The sequence below is a fragment of the Pecten maximus genome, chromosome 17, assembly GCF_902652985.1.
Source record: "Pecten maximus chromosome 17, xPecMax1.1, whole genome shotgun sequence".
Taxonomy (NCBI): Eukaryota; Metazoa; Mollusca; class Bivalvia; order Pectinida; family Pectinidae; genus Pecten; species Pecten maximus.
The window spans coordinates 23,244,220-23,268,602 of NC_047031.1; the positions used below are offsets into that span (position 1 = coordinate 23,244,220).

General features: G+C 34.0%; 1 protein-coding gene across 2 annotated transcripts; it reads right to left on the minus strand.

Moving 5' to 3' along the window:
* Nucleotides 1–5,021: 5,021 nt before the first annotated feature.
* Nucleotides 5,022–17,085, minus strand: LOC117314898. Of its 2 annotated transcripts, XM_033868992.1 has the most exons (7): nucleotides 16,973–17,085; nucleotides 16,002–16,049; nucleotides 15,447–15,515; nucleotides 14,531–14,596; nucleotides 10,860–11,103; nucleotides 6,604–6,752; nucleotides 5,022–5,439 (listed from the first exon to the last, which is right to left on the minus strand). In XM_033868992.1, exons 1-7 carry the CDS (start codon nucleotides 17,031–17,033, stop codon nucleotides 5,435–5,437), a joined length of 642 nt encoding a protein of 213 aa, XP_033724883.1. In that variant the 5' UTR covers nucleotides 17,034–17,085; the 3' UTR covers nucleotides 5,022–5,434. The 2 variants fall into 2 exon arrangements, with proteins under 2 accessions (XP_033724883.1, XP_033724884.1); XM_033868993.1 differs by lacking the exon at nucleotides 14,531–14,596.
* Nucleotides 17,086–24,383: the final 7,298 nt, after the last annotated feature.

The window sequence follows — 24,383 nt, forward strand, 5'->3', positions numbered from 1 at the left end:
TATCACGTGACCGTAGAACAAACATCAAATCTACATCACATATACAAAATCACGTGGTAGATTTCAGAGGAAGACAGAAGTCAAGTAAAACTAAGGATGACTAGAAGGCCATTTTGGGACCATTTTGATTTTCTTCTTTTTTTATCTAGCGATGTGTTTTAACTGTATCGCAAAGTCATACTACGTGTATGTATATAGTGTACACTCTTGAAAAAAATTATAGGTAATATACACAAACAATTTTAACACCTAATTCTTTTTGGCCATATTGTAAAGTAGTTGAATTTTTGTACTTTTGTACAATACACATGGTTTAGCCTTATTCTTTTGGAAGCTAACATCTACCAAACGTGCAGATATATAAATTTTTTTGCCTTTCAGGAAAGAACGCTATTTGGTTGCCATTGTTTAACAGCTTATAAACAAAATAAGGTCGTTTAAGACCAAAACAAGCTTATAATGTAATTTCAATGGCCACATATATCCCGGTACAATATATCTACATAACCTTAATTCTCATTTACGAACGTGATTTGAACCAGATCTGACCTAGAAATGTATTTAAGGTAGTGTCGATGAAGTAGACGCCTACTCTACAGAAACCCATGGTCTTGTTATCCTTGTTGGGTTTTTTTCAGAAGTCTCTATGCAAACATATGTTTGTGATGATATTTTGCCCTCGTTTAATGGCTTATGAATGGGAATTTAGCTTTCTTTATTATGTCGGGATTTTTTTTATACCAGAATGAGTTATGCTATACTCCTATCAGTTGAACGCATTTCTTTAATAACTTAGCATGTGGTGTTTTTTTCTTTTCTTAAAGGGAGCTACACAATTATTTTATAATCCTAGCCAAATGTACATGCCTGAGTATTCTCGCCTTAAATTTAACCCAAGGCTATAAAATGAAATTCACGTTCTCATTTGGGATCAATATCACTACTATCAAGAGATTCATTATACATTGTGTGTGAAATTATTATCAGTATTAATTTTGCGGTGTAAATTTAGCGGTACTTTAGAGAAATCACTTTGTTCGGATCAGTTTTGGAGGAATGCAAAGCATTACTTATTTCATTATATTTCATTATTTTTTTCATGGATGTACTTTTTAACTTTCAAACTCAAAACCGCAAAGGTTATTTGAAGACAGTGTCTAAAACGCAATCATTGTCGGATGCCCTGCAATGCCAATTTTATATATACATTTCCTAGCGTAAAACTGATTTAAGAATTTTTCGCACTGAAATAAATATCATATGTTTTTTTATATTTGTCAAAGAAGTAACGTAAACGGTAATTATCCAGATAACACCGGATCCGTGCAAAGGAATATCTGAAAGATACGAATTACTTGAAATGTTAATATGGGGCAAATAAATAATTCTAACAGTTTGGACAATGAAAAAAGCTTAAAAAATTGACATTTTTCATTGTCCATATTGCTAGAATTATTTCGTTATATCTGTTTATATTATCTATCATTTCTTTTATCTGTTTGGTGTTGGTTATACGTCGGAATTTGTTTGCGCAAATATAAGTACATTGGTAATTACATTGAAATAATACTTGTACGAGGTAGTATTGCATCAACCGACCACGTATTAATGACTAGTATTATCGGAGTACTATGGAACGCTTAATTTCGTGGGAGGGAGTTTAACGTATTCTCTGAATAACCTATAAGCGTTTCTGTTAATAGTGTTGTATTGCGATTTCAATCAATATTATGCACTCTCAATCAATGGGATATATATTTTTTTAACGAAGCGTAAAAAACTTAAAGATTACACCATTGTGATTAACAAGCGTTATATCGACATTTTATTTGCAACACATCAGTATAGAGTGTCAGCTTGGCGGTAAACCACACTCCATAGCACACCAAACATACATATACACAACTGATTGTAATGCCCTCGACTCGTCCATACTGTTGTATATTGGCTAATAGAAGAAATCACAGTCGAATGTTACATCAAAGTATATAAGTCATGCAATTTATAGTTCCTGCTTCTTTCCTGTAGGAAATATCTCGGTTAATATCACGACCGACAAATCATCCCACCCCCTCCAACACACACATACACCCACAAAAAAAAACCAACCTAACTTAACATAACGTTTGCTGATTAACAATTAAATCTGTCAGCAACTAGCTGATTAAAAGACAAACCATGCTACAATATGTAATAAATTTTCGGCTTGGCAAGCCTGACAACAATCTAATTAAAATATAGATGGTCATTCTCACTACGTTCGTGTAACGTAGTCAGAATGGCCATCTAGATTTTACTTAGATTGGCCTGACAAGGTTCGGTTTAGAATTGTTAAAGACTAACTCCTTTACAATACTGCAGTGATTATTAGGTTCCGTTGAACAAATTGTCAGGAAAGTCATCTGTTTAAAAAAGTTTCGAGAAATACAAAACGAAAAGAAAATAAATAAATTAAATTAAAAAATAGAAAAAAAATTGTCAGTTGTAAGATTTTTTCATTGTAATATTCAGTTCGAATTGAACCAAACTGACCAGCCGCACGACCTAATCTGTCGATGTTGATAACTTTGAGAGACGATACAATAGACTATCGACCAACGTGTTCGCTTATACTCGATTCTTCTCCGTGTTACGTATTTTGTTCCTGTCAGAAAACAGCATGTTCCTGTCAGTTCCCTTATCATCTTCATACGTCAATCATCCCCGATATCCTAGTGGTCAAGCTATGACCAATGATTGATGAACAATTGACATACCTGTAGTGATCACACCTGACCGGAAACCAGAAAGATAGCCAACGGCAAAATACCAAACTACAGCTTCACACAGGCATTTTTTAATTTCTGACGTCATGCTTAATATTTTTTGAGAAACAATATTTACATGAACCAATTTTACCAAACTACGATTTCACGGTGGCACTTTAAAACTACTGACGTCATGCTTAATATAAATTGAGAAATAATACTTAGATGAATTAATTTTGATATCGATTGTTTTTAAGAGGTTGTAACATTAAATATTCAATACACCTTACAATTCATAATCAACTTTTATAATAAAAGAAGAAGATATATACACATCTGTAATAAATGAGTATTTGGTTTAAATTTATTTGGCTGTAATTGCATAATTAACAGCGGATCACGTGACGTTTAACAGACCAATCACATGCTACTTATCGAGCATCTCATGATTTTTTCTAAAAGATTTACTATGCTTTTATATGTTATTAATTACGAAAATGTAAGTTTGCTCCCTGCATAGACAATACATGCGTCCTGCCTGACGTATGATCCGTTATAGCATATATACTGTATTATTTATTATCGAGTTGTACTCTAGTAAACCACAGATCTACTCAAGGGCAGTGATTAACGTAATGGGCAAATGGTAACTGTATATGTAATGAATCTTGTGTGAGGTTACAAAACCTTTAATATATACCATGATACGTAGTATATACGCCACTCGCTAAATCTTACGTAGGTCAAAAAGAGTGACGCATGTTTTTTGTTTTTTTGTTGTTGTTACCACTCATCGACAGTTTGAGTCATTTTGGACCAAACAACTCGAAGGATGTCCACAGAAAGAAATAAAACTAAAATGTTAAAAGATAAAAATTATAAAGATCACTTACCTAAACAAAAAATATCTTATGGTATAGGCCTATTACACTTAATTAATTAATATATAGTAGCGGTATCGGGTAAAAAAAATGCATACAGGGAACAATAGAAATAAAATATTTATGAGTTTGTTTGAGTTCGGAGCATTCTAACATAAAAAGTAAGACAAAAGCATGACAAATGGATCTTCATTTTGTAAAAAATAACTGCGATTTATGTATGGCCAAAGCGCAAACGCGAGGGAAATATTTCCTCTTGACAAAACGCCCTTTGTTTAAAACATGTTATATGCAATCAAAATCTTTAGCGAAGGTTGATACTTGGATTCATCGACCTTGGTAAAAAGAGGAGGTCAATATTTTCTTTTCTTCGGTCGATAAATTTAGGTATAAACCGAAGAGAAAGGCTACAATTGCTTTATCAAGATTAACACATTGGCCAAGGATAAAATACTAGACATCTATGTAAACAATTAGCTTGTTTAATGTATGATTAATTTATAACAAAGATATAATAATGTCCAACATTTTATTAAATGATTTGATTAATTGCTTACCTTTAAACCTACTGCTATTATAAAAGAAATGCAAAAATAGTGACGTATAGCGTAGGATACGTCACTATTTTTGCATTTCTTTTAGTTTAATCTCCACGGACATAAATTTGAATGGCTTTGCCTAGTACTAAAACCCCTCACCATTTCAAATGTCAACCAAGTGATTATCGTTATCAAAGAACCTTTGAAAGTCACGCCTACATGTAGATGTCTTTCCATCCGAAGCATTGTAAACAGTTTAATTGTGACAAGCCGTTCATTAGAAAACGACCTTAGTCATTTTGAATACGTTTCTATTCCGGATAATGGCGGATATCATTTACAGCTGTCGTCATTGACTTCATTGTGTTGCCAGCATCAGGATCATTTTGGAAATGAAAATCACAATTAGGTGGTGGTCGAATAAAACGCGAACGGGTTGTTCGTCTAGACTTGAACGCGCCTGAAATTAATTTTAGTTATCTGCACGATCTTGACATTTATCTTTTTTTCTTTTTTTTTTTGTAAAAAGACACGTGATTATCTTCTGACTAATCAAACCTGAGTTAAAATTAAAATCAAAGTCAGAATTTGGCAGTTGCAGATCGTGTTGCCTTATCAGCTCTAAATGCACGTATTACTCGATACATTGGATGCTTGTCTTTCTCAATCTGTTATTATCATGTTTCAAAGACCTCGTTCTGACATTTTACGGAGTTTAACGTCCTCGCAACAGTGAGGTGTCAAGAGACAACAAAAGGAGACAATCAAGCTTTGCAATCCTGTAAAACGAAGGGGCGTAACTCTGATAAATCAGAATACTCAAAGGATAACACACAATTAACAGTAATTAACTTAAGTGTAATGTCGTTTTATTCTGAGCGGCACTGGTCTTCCTCAACTGTTCCAGGAAATGTATTATCTCACTAAATAATTAAATCGACTTTAATGTAAACGCGTTAGTGACGTATTCAATAATATTGTATGTTCAGGTTTCTAAAAATAGCACCATTGAATTCATAAAATTAGTACATTCACTTGCTTGTGACTACTTCTTTGAAAAATAATCCAAGTTTAGAAAATACTACTTTTGATAACATAAAGCTATTGTTATAGTATTACGTTTTCGAACAGATATACAGCTCACATTCATTTATTGAATGGAATATTAAATGAAAGTAGTCTGATCGCACGCATGATTGATTTTATAAAAGTTTATTTCAGTAATCAATAAATATGTGTTTAGAGTTTTATGTCCACCGGGTCTCCTTCATCCTGAAACAGAAAACACTTTAATAAACAAATCATCAGCGCTATATTGGATCGATATAGCAACACGACTTTGTTTTAAACTAAAACAAGTAACCTTTAAAATGTGAAAGAGGAGGTCGTTATCTCAGATATATATATAAATCAATGCTGTTGTTCTCATAGGTCTCTCTGGTGTCTTAGTATGTTTAATTTTACATTATTTGAAACTTTTGAAGTTGGGTGAACAATGCCTCTTAATTTTGAATTAGGGAAATCGTAGGTTACATCAAAACTGGTTAAAATCGAATTTCTTAAAAACAAAACAAGACGAAAACAAGAAAACAAACAATTTTTCATTAAAAATCTTATGAGGACTGCCGGAAAGACTTTTTATCAAAAGGATTTCTCTTTTACCTCGTTTATGCCGTCAGATGAATATAATCTAGCATGGGTCTGTTCCGTGGACAAGGATATCTCAACCCGAGTGTAAGAGCTGCTGGCCAGCTAAACTTTTACATGAGAGTTGAGATATCCTTGTTCGTGGAACAGACCCATGTTTGATTATTTTTCTCACATACTAACGGGCAAATGTAAGTTTTGCAATGCTACTTGGAATTTGCGTGTTCCATTGTCATTAACCTGCTACTCATTTTGAGGACGTGACATGTCGGATAAAAATATATATTTCCACCTATTCAAGGGGATGCAGGGAGGGGTAAGATCAGAAAATATATTTTAGTTTCTTCAATACCTTCCTCATAGAAGGCAAGGCAGAAGGTCTCTGATTCTCAAGAGAGGCACTTTAGTCACCTCTCCTATTTAATTAACCTATTTTGATATTACATACGCTTAACCACTTAAGGAGGAAAATAAATTGCAGATAATCTATAACTATACTAGTATATCATAGTGAAGTATATAGGACGAGGGATTCCGAATTATAAGCCTGAACAATATTAATGATAGCAGGCAATCTTATGATACATAACTGAAGTGTATAGGACGAGGGATTCCGAATTATAAACAATATTAATGATAGCATGCAATCTTATGATACCTAACTGAAGTGTATAGGACGAGGGATTCCGAATTATAAACCTGACCAATAATAACGAAAGCAGGCAATCATATGATATTTACCTGAGTGACGTATATAGGACGAGGGATTCCGAATGACGACAAACTTACCGACCACGAAGGTACCGGCTGTAAGTAGACAGGCATGGCTACACATCCAGTACTGGTTTATGCTGTCGTCAAGTTGACCGCCTGTGGCGCCCGGATGACCATCACCGGGATTCTGATGGCCATTTGGGGAACCATGGTGATCGCCGTCTCTGTGAAAATACAAATTTGAACATACATATTTGAACGTGTTTTAAACATTTTTGTTTGTCCATTCTTTGTCGATGTGGTTTCGCTTACTCTTAGTCCTATTTTTCTGTACTTGCTATTACGGCTTTCTATGACTCTATGCTAACTTTTAATGTCGCTGTATCAACTACAAAATGTTTACTATTGATATGTTTGCATGTCTAACAGAAGATATCCTGTAAGCCATTAATTGCAAAGTTTTCTTTGTTAGAATTGTACCTGCTGCCCATATTGCATGATCGTAAGAGGCGACTAAATTTGAGATGTTATCTGTTCTCCTCTTTCTAAAAAAACTGTCTTCTTCCTAATGTCTCCATTGACAATGCCTCACTTCTGGTGTTCAGTTGAGCGTTCGTCCCTGTGAGGAAGGCTTTCGGTTCTGTTTCACTGGTCGAGATAAATCAGAGTTCATAAAAAAAGTAGTTGCTACTCTCGCTTTACATTCAGCATTATGGCGACTGGTGTGCATGTTGTCAGTATAATGAGACGATTAGGTATAATGTTTGGTGTAGTATGCCTCAGTCAGTAAGGTAGCACTATGAAGTCGACCTCAGTGCCATGCTATTGCTATCACAAGGCGACAAACACAGACATACCACAAGCTCCAAATCAAATATTCTTGATTATTGCACAGACACTCATGATATATCTGTTTTATCACATAACCACTAAAACACACTTAGAATTACCTCAAATCTCGACTATAGGCCTAGTAGTCGCCATGACTTTCGTTTATCAGTATTCACATCTGAGTGAATTGGACACTTGAAAGGGTAGGACTATATTCCGAAACGTCATAGGTGTTCAATAGTTTTCACGTGACCAAATTTCGAAACGTCAAAGGTGTTCCAACATTCGCAGGTGACCGTGCAAAAGTCATTTTAACCGTGCAATAGCTCAAAATATACATTTGTACGTGATATCGAGACCGGTGATTTGTATTGTCGTGGTTGTATAAAATGAATGTAATTTTATCATGTGACGCTTATTATGCTTAGGAAATATTCTTAGAGGGTATACTATTTTTATATTGTAGCTCCATGCCCATAGCTACGCCCATATCCACATATATACTATTATGAGCTATTGGTGAGCTATGGAAGCCTTAAACAGACATATCCAGACTATGTTTATCTTCACACATGATTGATAGTAATGTCTCGCGGGCGGTGTAGTACTGCATTGAGTTGAAGATTATGCAGGAGAACTGTACACTATACATGTACAATGTGAACACTATGGAGGCCCAGCTGTGTGTTGCGGCGTTGTTATAGAGCTTGGTTACTCAGTCATTGTTACCACTGGATACGACCGCCTGACATAGATTAACCTGATTGCAGAGGGGCCGCGGTGGCCGAGTGGTTAAGGTGTCCCGACACTTTAACACTAGCCCTCCACCTCTGGGTTGTGTGTTCGTAACCTACGTGGGACAGTTGCCAGGTATTGACCTTAGGCCGGTGGTTTTTCTCCGGGTACTCCGGTTTTCCTCCACCTCCAAAACCTGGCACGTCCTTAAATGACCCTGGCTGTTAATAGGACGTTAAACAAAACAAACAAAACAAACCAAAGCACCTGAATAGCAGACAGGTACAACTGGCTACGTCATCATAGATGTACGGAACGACAGCGGGAACACCGGAGGATCTAGCATTATACTGACATTTATGTGTGGGCTTGGTAGTGACCAGTGCGGAGCTCGTTAGAACTGTATGTGTAGTATAGTAGGGATTGTTGTAGTATAAGTAAATATTGTAGGGTAATAAATATTTGACTAGATTATTGTTTATTGTGATTCTTGTTTGATATACAGTTATATAGGTGTGATTCATCTGAGATTATCGTATGTGTGTGTGTGAATGTGTAACCTACTGTATATAGATATTATTGTATATTGTAATATTTACATTTTCACTTCGCTCCGCCTCAATGAACATAGTAAACTCAGATCATTTCATTTCCCGTTGAAGATTTTGGGTCGCGTGCTTCTGTTCTAAAAGACACTTTCTTGCCGGCGTGTGAATACATTCACTGAGTTTACAATGACGATCGAGTTCTGTACCGCCTCAGACTTGAATGCACTTTCATGTTGTGAATTGTGTAACATTGTTATAAACGTATATCAACACAAGTGGAATAGCCGCTTTATGTGCTAATACAAATGCCAGTATAATGCAGACAGTTTAGAAAACAGGATCTGACAGAACACTGACACTCTCGATAGCACCGAGCTCATGACCTACGTAGCGCAGTAGGTCTAACGTTAGCTGTCTATCTCGAATGCCATGCTTAATACCATTTCAGTGGTCACAGAAAATAAACCTAAATATAAACACTATTTAACAACACAAAACAGACTGGTAGCAGAAGTATGCTATATCGAGAACAGGGACACATTATTGTCGTAATTTGACTCAATCTAAGCATATGGAGGACACAAGTTTCCGCCGGTCGAATACCGCCAATTTTCAAATCAATGTTTCTTTACTTACTATTATCAGAATTTACATCCCAAAACGCCAGTGCGACAATGAAATCCAATATTTCAAGAACACCATGTACATCACCAGCTAACCTGCGACTAAAATCCACATTGTTACACTTTTTCCCGAGCTCTGAATATCCCGGCTAGACTGCATCACATCATTTTTTTAACCGAGTCCCTGTGTCTCGAGTGACCAAATCACACACATACTATACTGTCAACACTGCACTTAAAATTCGTATCTATATGGGTATTCCTACGTTTGTATTATACAATATCATAAATATTTGTTATAAATGAATATTTTACCTTGAAAATATCGTATATATGTGTATCAACATCGTAATAATCAAAACGTGTATGGCACTATATTTTGTGTTGTCTTGGCGACGAGAATAGTTGACTGTCTGCTGTTCCACTACTGTGCACACATATACGATAAGTATAACAATGTTACAAAGTGACGCACTTACGTCACACTGTTGCGACCGAATTTTGCAATCTGGTGGCGAAGTTTTTAATTTGGTTAACGTAAACATAAGGATTGATTGTCAATTTTGTTGCTTGCATGGACTGATGAAGGGAAGTGAACCTCGTGCAAATGGTACATGAACTGCTTCACAGTTCACTTCATTTGCACGAGGTTCACTTCCCTTCATCAGTCCATGCAAGCTACAAAATTGACAATCAATCCTTAAATAAATGTAAATAATGTATTACGGTGTGGATCTCATTTGTTAAATATGTGGCAATCTATCTCGGTTAGGTTACATAAGGAAAATCAAACGCATTATGTAAATAGAGGTTACACAACGAGTGAGTGTTGGATATGGAATTTATTTCATACGAGTAAGTTATTGTTTTAAAGTTACAAAATACACGAGCTTTAGCGAGTGTCTTTTGCAACTTTTGAAAAATAACTTAGGAATGTGAAATACATTCCATATCCAACAATTACGAGTCGTGTGACCTGTTTCTACCACAATAATATCGGCTTGAATCGAAAGGAAACGTGGCCAAGTATTAGTTCGCGTATGCAAAATAAGTGCACCGGTGACGTCCGGCACCCGGTGATGTGACGTCATTCGATTATTGATGACGTCAATAACAATTGCAGCTTGGGTCAAAGTTCGAATTCTAGACCAATCAAAAGACCGGAAGGTCACATACCACTAGTGGTATATAACATATATTTATCCAACAGTCGGCACCTTTATACAATGGCTTGAGAGTGGAATAACACAGCGTATTGTGTTAGAATAAAGACTCTTATATGTGCCAGCCAGTAGACAGAATCCAAAGCATTCCTCACATGGGCGAACGCCCAACTCTAGGCCAAAAGTGAGGCATTGTCATGTGCAACACTAGGAAGAAGAAAGATAGTTTTAAGAAGAGAAAAGATGTTATGAATCTTTCTAATCTTGCAATGAGGTCAGGTACAATTCTGAGACCAGTCTAAGGTATGAATACAAGTACATACACTGATTGAATAGAAATATGAATTCTTTACTCACCACCAGTTATCTACATTCACAAGCTAAGGTTATCATTATATCTAAGACATAAGTCAGTAGATTTAGTTGCTTACCTCAGTAAATGTCCAATATGGACTAAAGTATCGTCAGCGTCTTCGTCGTCCCAAACATTGTCGCCGCTGACATCTTGATGAGTCTGAGTATTCGAACTGTGTTTGTGGACGACGGCGTCGTGTCTGCCGTTATTGCCTTCCGCTGGTACCGCATGTGGTGCATGGTTAGGATGCATACAGCCGGAAACACAACCATTGAAGCTCTGAACCACCGGCGTCAGGTGACTTTCATCCTTATCCAACACTGCAACGAAACAATACATACAAATGTATGTATGAGCTATCAGGCGAACGGCTTGGATTAACATATTAAGTAAATATATAAACATTGGAAATATGTTGCCTTTTTAGAAAGATTGATAAATGATTATCTCCCCTTAATTATGAATTTAGTAATATGCAATATACCGACTAGTGACTATGGAGGAGGTCTCTTACAGATGCCGCATCTTTCTATGCAATTGAAATATATTTTGATGCCATAATCAAATGTTATTTCAAGGCAAGGGGGAAATACAGGAATAAGTTATAGAGGAATAAAGGAAAATGGTGATACAGTAACACATGAATACAGTAATACAGTTATACAGTTATACAGTAATACAGTTATACAGTTATACAGTAATACAGTAATTCAGTAATACAGTTATAGAGTAATTCAGTAATACAGTTATACAGTTATACAGTAATACAGTAATAGTTATACAGTAATACAGTTATACAGTAATACAGTAATACAGTTATACAGTAATACAGCTATACAGTAATACAGTTGTACATTAATACAGTAATACAGTAAAACAGTAAAACAGTTATACATGAATAGTTATACATGAATACAGTTATAAATGAATATTTATACATGAATACAGTTATACAGTAATACAGTTATACAGTAATTCAGTAATACAGTAATACAGTAATTCAGTAATACAGTAATACAGTAATACAGTAAATCAGTAATACAGTTATACAGTAATACAGTAGTACAGTTATACAGTTATACAGTAATACAGTTATACAGTTATACAGTAATACAGTAAATCAGTAATACAGTTATACAGTAACACAGATATACAGTAATACAGTAATACAGTTATACAGTAACACAGATATACAGTAATACAGTAATACAGTTATACAGTTATTCAGTTATACAGTTATACAGTAATACAGTAATACAGTAATACAGTTATACAGTAACACAGAAATACAGTAACACAGTTATACAGTTATACAGTAATACAGTTATACAGTTATACAGTAATACAGTAATACAGTAATACAGTTATACAGTAACACAGATATACAGTAACACAGTTATACAGTTATACAGTTATTCAGTTATACAGTTATACAGTAATACAGTTAAACAGTAATACAGATATACAGTAATACAGTAATACAGTTATACAGTTATTCAGTTATACAGTTATACAGTAATACAGTAATACAGTTATACAGTAACACAGATATACAGTAACACAGTTATACAGTTAAACAGTTAAACAGTAATACAGTTATACAGTAATACAGTAATACAGTTATACAGTAATACAGTAATACAGTTATACAGTAATACAGCTATACAGTAACACAGTTATACAGTTATACAGTTAAACAGTAATACAGTAATACAGTAATACAGTTATACAGTAATACAGTTTTACAGTTATACAGTTATACAGTAATACAGTAATACAGTAATACAGTTATACAGTAATACAGTTTTACAGTAATACAGTAATACAGTTATACAGTTATACAGTAATACAGTTATACAGTTATACAGTTAAACAGTAATACAGTTATACAGTAATACAGTAATACAGTAATACAGTTATACAGTAACACAGAAATACAGTAACACAGTTATACAGTTATACAGTAATACAGTTATACAGTTATACAGTAATACAGTAATACAGTAATACAGTTATACAGTAACACAGATATACAGTAACACAGTTATACAGTTATACAGTTATTCAGTTATACAGTTATACAGTAATACAGTTATACAGTAATACAGATATACAGTAATACAGTAATACAGTTATACAGTTATTCAGTTATACAGTTATACAGTAATACAGTAATACAGTTATACAGTAACACAGATATACAGTAACACAGTTATACAGTTAAACAGTTAAACAGTAATACAGTTATACAGTAATACAGTAATACAGTTATACAGTAATACAGTAATACAGTTATACAGTAATACAGCTATACAGTAACACAGTTATACAGTTATACAGTTAAACAGTAATACAGTAATACAGTAATACAGTTATACAGTAATACAGTTTTACAGTTATACAGTTATACAGTAATACAGTAATACAGTAATACAGTTATACAGTAATACAGTTTTACAGTAATACAGTAATACAGTTATACAGTTATACAGTAATACAGTTATACAGTTATACAGTTAAACAGTAATACAGTTATACAGTAATACAGTTATACAGTAATACAGATATAGATTGAATAGATTTTTTAAATTTTCATTGCGGCTATGAATACCAGTCGCTAGCTACATATCCTCCGAGGCGCGCTACCGCGCTCCACGGGATATGTAGCTAGCTACTGGTATTCATAGCCGCAATGAAAATTTTAAAAATCTATTCAATTCATATATTTACATAATCTTGATTTAAAGAATTTATATCGAGAAAACGAAAAATTTTAGTAAAAAGAAAAATTTGTCATGTATACGACGAAACGCCTATGCACCATCGTTTACCGTGTCCTTCCGCTCCGCAGTTTGCAGTAGTTTATTTATTTATTTTTTGCTTGTTATTTAAAACAAAGAGACATGAAATAACATCGAATACAATAATTTGTGTTAAATTAGATTTAATTTATGTAAATAGATTACAAAGAAAACATAATTTACGGAAATGAAACGAGGACTATTTTTCAAGCGTATTGATATTTTTCTGATGTTATGTGCGGAAAATCAGCACGAGAGACAATGTTTTCATACGGTTTTCATAGTGTATTCATGGTCATATGTTTGTTGTTTTCACTTGGTATGTTCATATCAGCAAACCACATTAGGAATGTAAATATTTATACATGAATACAGTTATACAGTAATACAATTATACAGTAATACAGTAGTACAGTAGCACAGTAATACAGGAATACAGTAATTCAGTAATACAGGAATACAGATAAACACGAATACAGTTATACAGTTATATAGTAGCACAGTAAAACAGTTATACAGTAAAACAGTAATACAGGAATACAGATAAACACGAATACAGTTATACAGTTATATAGTAGCACAGTAAAACAGTAATATAGTTATACAATATTTTAGTTATACGGGAATCAGAGTTATTAGTTACCTCAGGAGATGATTGTTTCTAGACATTGTAAACCCTTTTACGTCGCTTTGAAGTCAACATGAACATAACGCCGTGTTAATGAAATCGTGCTCTCATGAGATGTCCACATGGAAACCCTTGAAAAGTTCATGGGAAAAGACCATGTGTTTCAAAATGGTAAGCGTCGTTGAAACACAGAACATCTGGTCGTATTCACATTGTAACTTTTCCATGAGGCTTGTTGTGTATTAATATTTTGCCCCCGATGATTGATTTTTTGTTTTTAGAATTAGAACTCCATTTACAATTTAAGAGCTTACTCACAGTGGTGGATCAAACTTCCTATCGAGGCCAGTGTTTTGTTCACGTGACTGCTGTCGGCATGGCCATCTATATATATATATTAAAAGAAATCACTGTTTGATACAGAACATATTCCTACCATACAGAAGTGTCAATTAAACTTAAAATAACCCTTGAATCACAAAATCCACCAGCGAAATTTACCACGTAGGAATGGCCATCGTAATGTGAAAAAACGTGTAATTCCTGTTAAAACCGTGATTGACCTCTGTCCCATTAAAATTACTTTCTTTGATTTATTTTTTTTTTTTTTAGTTGATGAAAACTGCAGTCAACATACACGTAGTTTAAGACAATCATTGCGGAATGTGATAGGGATTAAATTCACATGTTTGTATTAATGTTTTTTTTTTTTTTTTTTTTTGCTTTTTTTTTTCTTGGTATCACTCTACATAGATTTCTCTAAATTATAATGTACATGTGTATATAAAATATTATCATAATTTTGTAAAGAACAGCCCAGACAGAGTTCATGGATCTGGGGAAGTAACTCTTACAAGACAACAGTGTTACGATTCAATTACGGTTATCTCCCTTGCCACACTCAACGTTTTGTGGATGCCATCTCACTGACCTATCCTGAAGTATAATTAGGGAATATATCATCTATTTAAATGTAAAACTTATTTTGCGCAGGGACTCGGCACATTGGTATTATTAGCATTTTATGGCACTGAAATATTGACCATAGGATTTAGTAATTTGTATGAAGTCCCTGTGATATTAGACTATTTTGCTGAGTGAATCAAACAACCTAAACCGTCTTTCTAAACACATATTTCACTATGATTTATCTAATATGTCCGATGTATAATATCTTGGAATTTGATTTAGAAAATCAACATCAAAATAATATGTTTTAATACGTGATACTTACTATTATTGCTCTCCCCATGGTGCTTGTGCGAGTTGTGTTCCGGCGATGGTCCATGGTGATGTGGTGAATCTTTAAAGAATGTTTAATTATTACCTTGTAATTCAAGTCCGTGTTGTTTTAACAAATGAAAAGACAAAAATAAGAGAAATATATATCAAGAAAATAGTCAACGAGCGTAGAACTCGACTATGAACATCAGTGCCATGCACATTTCGAAATTTAGCAAAAAAAAAAAAAATTATAAAAAATCCCTACCATTAAATTGCCAGCTAAAGAGAAATAAATGGAAGCAATAAAAGCATAAATAAGAAAGTCGGTTTTTCAGCAAAATGATACGATGAAATATGATTATTCTAGGGGAAATGTCATTACAATTGTTATACAGAAGTACACATTTTATGCCAATCTCTATTCCCATGATAGCGGAAATGTAAATTACATGTGTTATACAGGAAAATCATGACTATGCCACTCTCAATTCCCACGACAGTTGACGACCACCACCATCATCATCACTAACATAAAAACCAACAAACCATCGTATACGGTACTTACCCAGAATGATATCCGTAGGTAGTGTGGTACTCGTTGTAGGATAGCAGTCTGAATATAGAAATAGAAATGATAAATTAGTTTCGTACCAGGTTTAATTTGTAATAATTTAAGTAGTTATTCCATATCCTACGTAAAGCTGATCAACAATATCAAATACTTGACATTTAGTTTTTTTCTTTTACCTTTTGGATTTTTTAAAAATGTTAATGGTAGAGGTTATTCATAAAATTTTAACATGCATACACAACTAATAAAATCATCGTAGTTATAATGTACATGTGACATCATGTGATGAGTAAAATGTTATCCTACCTAATGACATATAACAGTTATATTGAATTATATACGTAGTTATTACTCTAAATGGCCAAGATATGGGGTGTCAATGGTATCGGTCCTCAAGAAGCGTGTTGGATGCACATTATCTCGTTGAAGGTCTAGATCTCCCAGAATACACAAATGATTTGGAAGATGTTCGGGTACGAGCGTTCAACTTTCTTAATATCAACATCAACATTTTACAACTTGATTGTTCGTCACTTAAATTGATGCTGGTAGCTGGATGAAACTATTGAGATCAGTGTCCAAGGTGTCTGATTTGTAAGTATGACAAGGGATGGCTATGTCTAACACTATATTTTGCAATATACATATTTTGCATTTATGTGATATTGGCTGCTGCGATAACATAAAACCCGACGCAATCAAATTAATCTTTTCCTAGCGGCACATTGAACTTTTGTATAAAATGACATCAATATTGGATAATGCAAGTTATTTACACATACATTGCGAGTTTATATGCAACAGAGGCATTTGTAAATGCCAACAAACTGTGAACATGGGTGTAAAACATCAATGAGAGTTTCTATATGCAAATATGCACTCACTATGCAAGGTAAATACACAATATTTATGCAATGTAAATAGACGTATATTAATAATGTAAATCATTTCAAAGTGTCCCTTACCTACTTTCAAAACAAACAACAGCGCCGCCACAAGTATCCCATACACGACCATAACTGCCATTTACGTAGCCGCAAGAAATCCGAAGTGTGCATCTGAATTTATAATTAGAAACCGTCATGGCGGGAAAAGTCACGCGTTGACCTATAGAAACGTAACAAGTCTTATCTCATTCAAAATATGGATCATCTGTCGTGTTCAAGGTCATGTTCACTATCTCCCCATGTGTTCAATGGGCGTGTCGGTAGTTGATCATATATCATATCATACAATTTGTTGTGTTTGGTGCTGGTCATTTGTGTGTGTTTTGTGAACTTGATCAGCTATGGCTTAGTGGTTAATTCTGCTGGTTGAGTTATAGTAAGAGATTAAGAGGTTATCGTAACTTTACGTGTCGCGTCTAAACTCTTATCAATATTGTCACAGAATCAGAACATATACATAAGTATTACATGCCAGTTGAAGTGATCTAATTTAAAAATGTAACCAAATTCATGCGGTGTCAGTTGATATTTCCCTTCCGGTTATAGTTTACCGATCATTAAGAGGCATGTTTGTTTTCCTTGTATTTCCTTGTATAATTGTATTTCCACAACTTCAACCCAAGGCTTCGTTGATATTTGTTAGAATAACAAAACAGTTGTTTAATGCTATTTCCTTCATACTTTGACATTCATGTCCACTGTGTCCCTAACTCGATTGATATGTAAATGTGTAACTGTTATCTCGAGCATATAGCATCCTCCTAAAATACACGAAACATACAGATATCTTACACTAGGGGAAGGCCGTCGCTAAATGACCATAGCTGTCTATAGGACGTAAAACAAAACAAACACTCGGTAGTATGTTTCAGTGAGGTAGCACTATAAAGTAAACATAAGGTCTGCCCTATCACAAAGACACAAACACGATATCGCACCTCCCAAACAAACACATAACATACAGTTATCTTACACAAGGGACAGGCCGTCGTTAAATGACAATAGCCGTTTATAGGACGTTGGACAATATAAACCCTCAGCGGTATGTTTCAGTGAGGTCGCACTTTAAAGAAAGCATCAGTGCTGCACTACAACAATGGCACAAACACGATATGGCAGCCTCCTTTAACACACACAATCACCACATACATGCATCTAACACCCGGGGAGGTTTCCTTGAATGACCATAGCTGTTAAGAGGACGTTAAACAATACAGAACCTAGCTATATCCATACAGTGGAGGACGTCCTTAAATAACCATACCTATTGATAGAACGTTAAACAATACAGAACCTAGCTATACCCATACAGGGGAGGCCGTCCTTAAAAAACCATACCTATTGATAGAACGTTAAACAATATAAAACCTAGCTATCTAACACAGTGGAGGACGTCCTAAAATTACCACAGCTGTTGATAGGACGTTAAACAATACACAACCTAGCTCTCTAACACACAGGGGAGGACGTCCTAAAATTACCACAGCTGTTGATAGGACGTTAAACAATACAAAACCTAGCTATCTAACACAGGGGAGGACGTCCTAAAATTACCACAGCTGTTGATAGGACGTTAAACAATACAAAATCTAGCTATCTAACACAGTGGAGGACGTCCTTCAATTACCATATCTGTTGATAGGACGTTATATTAAGTAATACAAAACCTAGCTATCTAACACAGTGGAGGACGTCCTTCCATATCTGTTGATAGGACGTTGTATTAAGTAATACAAAACCTAGCTATCTAACACCGTGGAGGACGTCCTAAAATTACCATATCTGTTGATAGGACGTTATATTAAGTAATACAAAACCTAGCTATCTAACACAGGGGAGGGCGTCTTTAAATCACCATACCTGTTGATAGAACGTTAAACAATAAAAAAACGTATCTATACCCTCACATGGTTGGCCGTCTTTTAATGACCATAATTGTTAATAAGACGTTAAATAATTCAAAACGTAGTTATACCTACACCAGGGAGGACGTCCTCAAAGGACCATAGCTGTTGATAGGACGTTAAACGACACGAAACCGAACGAAATTGTGACCTACTTACATGTATTATATACAAACATTTTAATATCTGGCTACATGTTGAATATTGTATTAAATCGGTCACTGACCTATATAACGGTACACACGAATAGGCCTTATTTTTTAGTTGATTGATACAAGCAGTCATTGAAAATGTTTTCTTCAAAGGAAGAAGAATTGATAGAACATAGCAACGATATGCATGACTGAGCATGGAATTGAATATCAAATATTGACTTTAAACAGGTACAATGTAACACTTTCGGCCACTTGTCGATTTATAAACTGACCACATTGTATGCTTAGCTTTAGACAGTTTAAACACGTTTTAATCGATACTATTGTCAGTGAATAACTGACAAAATAAACATTCAATATGCTAGACATTGTTTGGTCATATCTTGCTTTATCATATTATATTTAGTGTACTCAGCCCTGTACAGTATACATCTGCAATATCTTAACGCCTTTATCATTTATCACTAGCTCTCCACCTCTTGGCACGTCCTTAAATGACCCTGGCTGTTAATAGGACATTTTAAACAAAGTAAACAAAACCTTAAACCAAGCTGCAATATCTTAATGCCTAACTTCATATCAACATCTGAGGTAAAATAACGAAGGCCTGTCTATGTGCGAGAGGCATGCTTATCGTGTGAGTTTCGGGAGACTGCGGTTTGTTTGTGTGTCATCTTGTGCCAGCGCAGACCCGACGTCGGCTTAATAGTGCTTCCTCACAGAAACATTCAAGCAGGACACATCATCGGTCACAATATGCTTACAATGTATTTCTAGTTTTGACTTATACATAGCGACCACGATACGCTTTACATATAAAATTACTTGTGGTAGTATGTTATATCAACACCCTATTTTAACCAGAATGAAGTGATTATGCAACTTTTCACAGGGTAGTTATTAATGCCGTGAACATGTGGCATATAACTATTCATTTGATATTTATTTAGATACCAGTTTGTAGTAAGTAAATATTAGTCTGTAGGTTGGATATAAGTTTGTATAAAGAAGATATAAGTTTTTAGAAAGAAGACTTATTTGTGTGGGATATATATATATATATATTTTTTTTCGTTTTTTTTTTTTTTTTCATTTTGAATTTTTTTTGATACCAAAAACATCATTAAACATATCAAACCCAAAACTACGACAGAGAAGTATCATTTATATAACAATTGTAACATAATATCATATTTAGCCGTCAAAGGTTTTTAAGTAATAGATTGTCTCATTGTTTTAATGGTGAACATTTCTAATATGTAAGATATACAATGTGATATAATTTCTCACAGAGATAGTTTCTATGAGATTGTATAAAGTCTATTGTTATCAAAAATTCATATTTAATGTACCTTAAAATACACTTTTCTACAATTAGCAGCATTGGACAGCACATACCTTCTAACAAGTGAAGACAATTCCCACGTTCAGGTAATCAATTTGAACATTAAACAAAAATCAAAACATAAGGGAATATGAGACTGAAACGCTTCTCTGAACTTAATTTATGAAGAGACACTTTGGAATGAATTTCTAACTAATGGCACACCCACTCTCACAGACTTCTCACATTTCCTTCTTACGTCAAAAACGAAAGAACGAATAAAGCTTGTAGGAAGTAAATATAGTTGTGTAGCAAGAAGAAAAATTTGTGCAGGAAGTAGATATAATTGTGCAGGAAGTAGATATAATTGTGCAGGAAGTAGATGTAATTGTACAGGAAGTAGATATAAGTGTACAGGAAATAGAAATAAATGTACAGGAAGTAGGTACACAATTGTACAGGAAGTAGATATAAGAGTACAGAAAGTAAATAAAATTGTACAGAAAGTAAATACAATTGTACAGGAAGTAGATATAATTGTACAGGAAGTAGATATAATTGTACAGGAAGTAGATTCGATTGGACAGGAAGTAGATATAATTGTACAGGAAGTAGATATAATTGTACAGGAAGTAGATATAATTGTACAGGAAGTAGATTCGATTGTACAGGAAGTAGATATAAGTGTACAGGAAGTAAATTCGATTGTACAGGAAGTAGATATAATTGTACAGGAAGTAGATTCGATTGTACAGGAAGTAGATATAATTGTACAGGAAGTAGATATAATTGTACAGGAAGTAGATTCGATTGTACAGGAAGTAGATATAATTGTACAGGAAGTAGATATAATTGTACAGGAAGTAGATATAATTGTACAGGAAGTAGATATAATTGTGTAGGAAGTAGATATAATTGTACAGGAAGTAGATATTATTGTACAGGAAGTAGATATAATTGTACAGGAAGTAGATATAACTGTACAGAAAGTAGATATAACTGTACAGGAAGTAGATATAATTGTACAGGAAGTAGATATAATTGTACAGGAAGTAGATATAAGTGTACAGGAAGTAGATATAATTGTACAGGAAGTAGATATAATTATACAGAAAGTAAATATAAGTGTACAGGAAGTAGATACATCTGTACAGGAAGTAAATATAATTGTACAGGAAGTAGATATTATTGTACAGGAAGTAGATATTATTGTACAGGAAGTAGAAATAAATGTACAGGAAGTAGGTACATGATTGTACAGGAAGTAGATATAAGTATACAGGAAGTAAATAAAATGGTACAGAAAGTAAATACAATTGTACAGGAAGTAGATATAATTGTACAGGAAGTAGATATAACTGTACAGAAAGTAGATATAATTGTACAGGAAGTAGATATAATTGTACAGGAAGTAGATATAATTGTACAGGAAGTAGATCTAATTATACAGAAAGTAGATATAATTGTACAGGGAGTAGATATAACTGTACAGAAAGTAGATATAACTGTACAGGAAGTAGATATAATTGTACAGGAAGTAGATATAATTGTACAGGAAGTAGATATAACTGTACAGAAAGTAGATATAATTGTACAGGAAGTAGATATAATTGTACAGGAAGTAGATATAATTGTACAGGAAGTAGATCTAATTATACAGGAAGTAGATATAACTGTACAAGAAGTAGATATAATTGTACAGGAAGTAGATCTAATTATACAGAAAGTAGATATAATTGTACAGGAAGTAGATATAACTGTACAGAAAGTAGATATAATTGTACAGGAAGTAGATATAATTGTACAGGAAGTAGATATAACTGTACAGGAAGTAGATATAACTGTACAGGAAGTAGATATAACTGTACAGGAAGTAGATATAATTGTACAGGATGTAGATATAATTGTACAGGAAGTAGATATAATTGTACAGGAAGTAGATATAATTGTACAGGAAGTAGATATAACTGTACAGGAAGTAGATATAATTGTACAGGAAGGAGATATAACTGTACAGGAAGTAGATATAACTGTACAGGAAGTAGATATAATTGTGCAGAAAGAAGATATTATTGTGTAGGAAGTAGATATAATTGTGCAGGAAGTAGATATAATTGTACAGGAAGTAGATATAATTGTGCAGGAAGTAGATATAATTGTACAGGAAGTAGATATAACTGTACAGGAAGTATATATAATTGTGCAGAAAGAAGATATTATTGTGTAGGAAGTAGATATAATTGTGCAGGAAGTAGATATAACTGTACAGGAAGTAGATATAATTGTACAGGAAGTAGATATAACTGTACAGGAAGTAGATATAATTGTACAGGAAGTAGATATAATTGTACAGGAAGTAGATATAATTGTGCAGGAAGTAGATATAATTGTACAGGAAGTAGATATAACTGTACAGGAAGTAGATATAATTGTGCAGAAAGAAGATATAACTGTACAGGAAGTAGATATAATTGTAGATATAATTGTACAGGAAGTAGATATAATTGTACAGGAAGTATGCGTTTATATTTCATTGATACCGACAGATTCTTATCAATGACACATTTCTTTGATACGTTGATAATGTTTGAAGGTCAGCAATTCGCATATAAGTCAATATGTAGAACTTTGTGTGGCGTGGTATCATACACGTGAAGAACCATGTTATATGTATTAAACGTGTAGTTAACACAGTCTAGCGCGTTGTATCATACACGTGAAGAACCATGTTATATCAAAAATGCAGCCGAAGTCATTCCTTATTGAATTTATTTATTTATCTTTATTAATTTTTGACAAACCTAAAAACAGGAGGGAAGTACATGCCAATTAGACCTCTTGACAGAAGCAACACAGATCGCCAGTAACCAGGACAGTAAGACATATGGTATAGAAATACATTTAATACTCCATTACATCATTTACTTGTGAGCGTTTCTGTAGGGGAGTAACAGATGTGGAAAAGGAACAATGTTGATGGCGTGTCAAATGCTGCAATATTTAATTGTTGTGAATTAAGATGCAATAGTTTCTATTTGTATTCAAAACATTAATGTTTGCGCGGCTTATATTTCCGCCTAGTTGGACCTAGTTTGAAGGTATCCAATTTCGCACAAATAGGTCTTTTAAACATTCTGTAGTAACATTTCTACATATTCAATTGAGAATGAAATAAAACTTCTCTTGGTATTCATATCAACACCGGTTTTAATAACCGCGAATATAGCGAAATTCAATACCCCGCGAATAATACCAAGTGTACAGTATAACAGGACCAAGTTAAAAGACGATATGACAGTAACCAATCAGAATGAACGGCGATCAGCAGACCCCTGTCGATAAAACATGAAAGATTGGCTAAATAATCGCAAGACATCGCATGGCACTGTAAGAATGTCTTACATACTACCGGAAGTCTTGTATATCAACATTTCATGTTACACGGAGAAGGGATCATATCATTTGCCAACCAATACATTTAATTATTCAAAAATGTCAATTTTACGGAGAAGGGATCATATTACGGACCAATCAATAGATGTACTTATTCAAAAACGTCAATTTCATTGAGAATTGATCAAATTGTAAGCCAATTAAAAAATGTGCTTACCAAAAACGTCAATTTTGGCATGCAATTGTGAGTGGACCTTAAAGAAAAGGGTCCTTTGATGTACAAGCCTTGAACGTCATGGTAAGTGACAAAACTGAAAAAGGTAGTGTGGAGCAAACACGACAAATTACATTGGAAAGTTTAATTAAATTCATGTGAGGGCAAAATATGACTTAGAATATTTCTCTGATGAATGTTAACATTCCAATATAATATGACAAGGTGAGGCGGAAGAAACATGATTCCAGGTATTATCGACGTAACCCCCGTGTAATCATAGGCAATACTTTGTCCTCGGTGGCAGAAGGACAATTATGTATATCAATAAGTATCAAACACGTCATATCGCTCTAAGTAATATAAAATGTCCTAATTAGATGTGAATATCAAGCACTAAATGATGTACTACAAACATTATTATCTCAATCTCTATCCA

Excerpts from the sequence above, each read along its gene's own strand:
- LOC117314898 (XM_033868992.1), bottom strand. The coding sequence starts at position 17,033 with ATGGCAGTTATGGTCGTGTATGGGATACTTGTGGCGGCGCTGTTGTTT. Across the intron at positions 16,050-16,972 it reads GTTGTTTGTTTTGAAAGTAG|ACTGCTATCCTACAACGAGT; the intron begins GTAAGGGACACT and ends TTCTATATTCAG. Across the intron at positions 11,104-14,530 it reads AGGAAGTTTGATCCACCACT|TGTTGGATAAGGATGAAAGT; the intron begins GTGAGTAAGCTC and ends GTTTCGTTGCAG.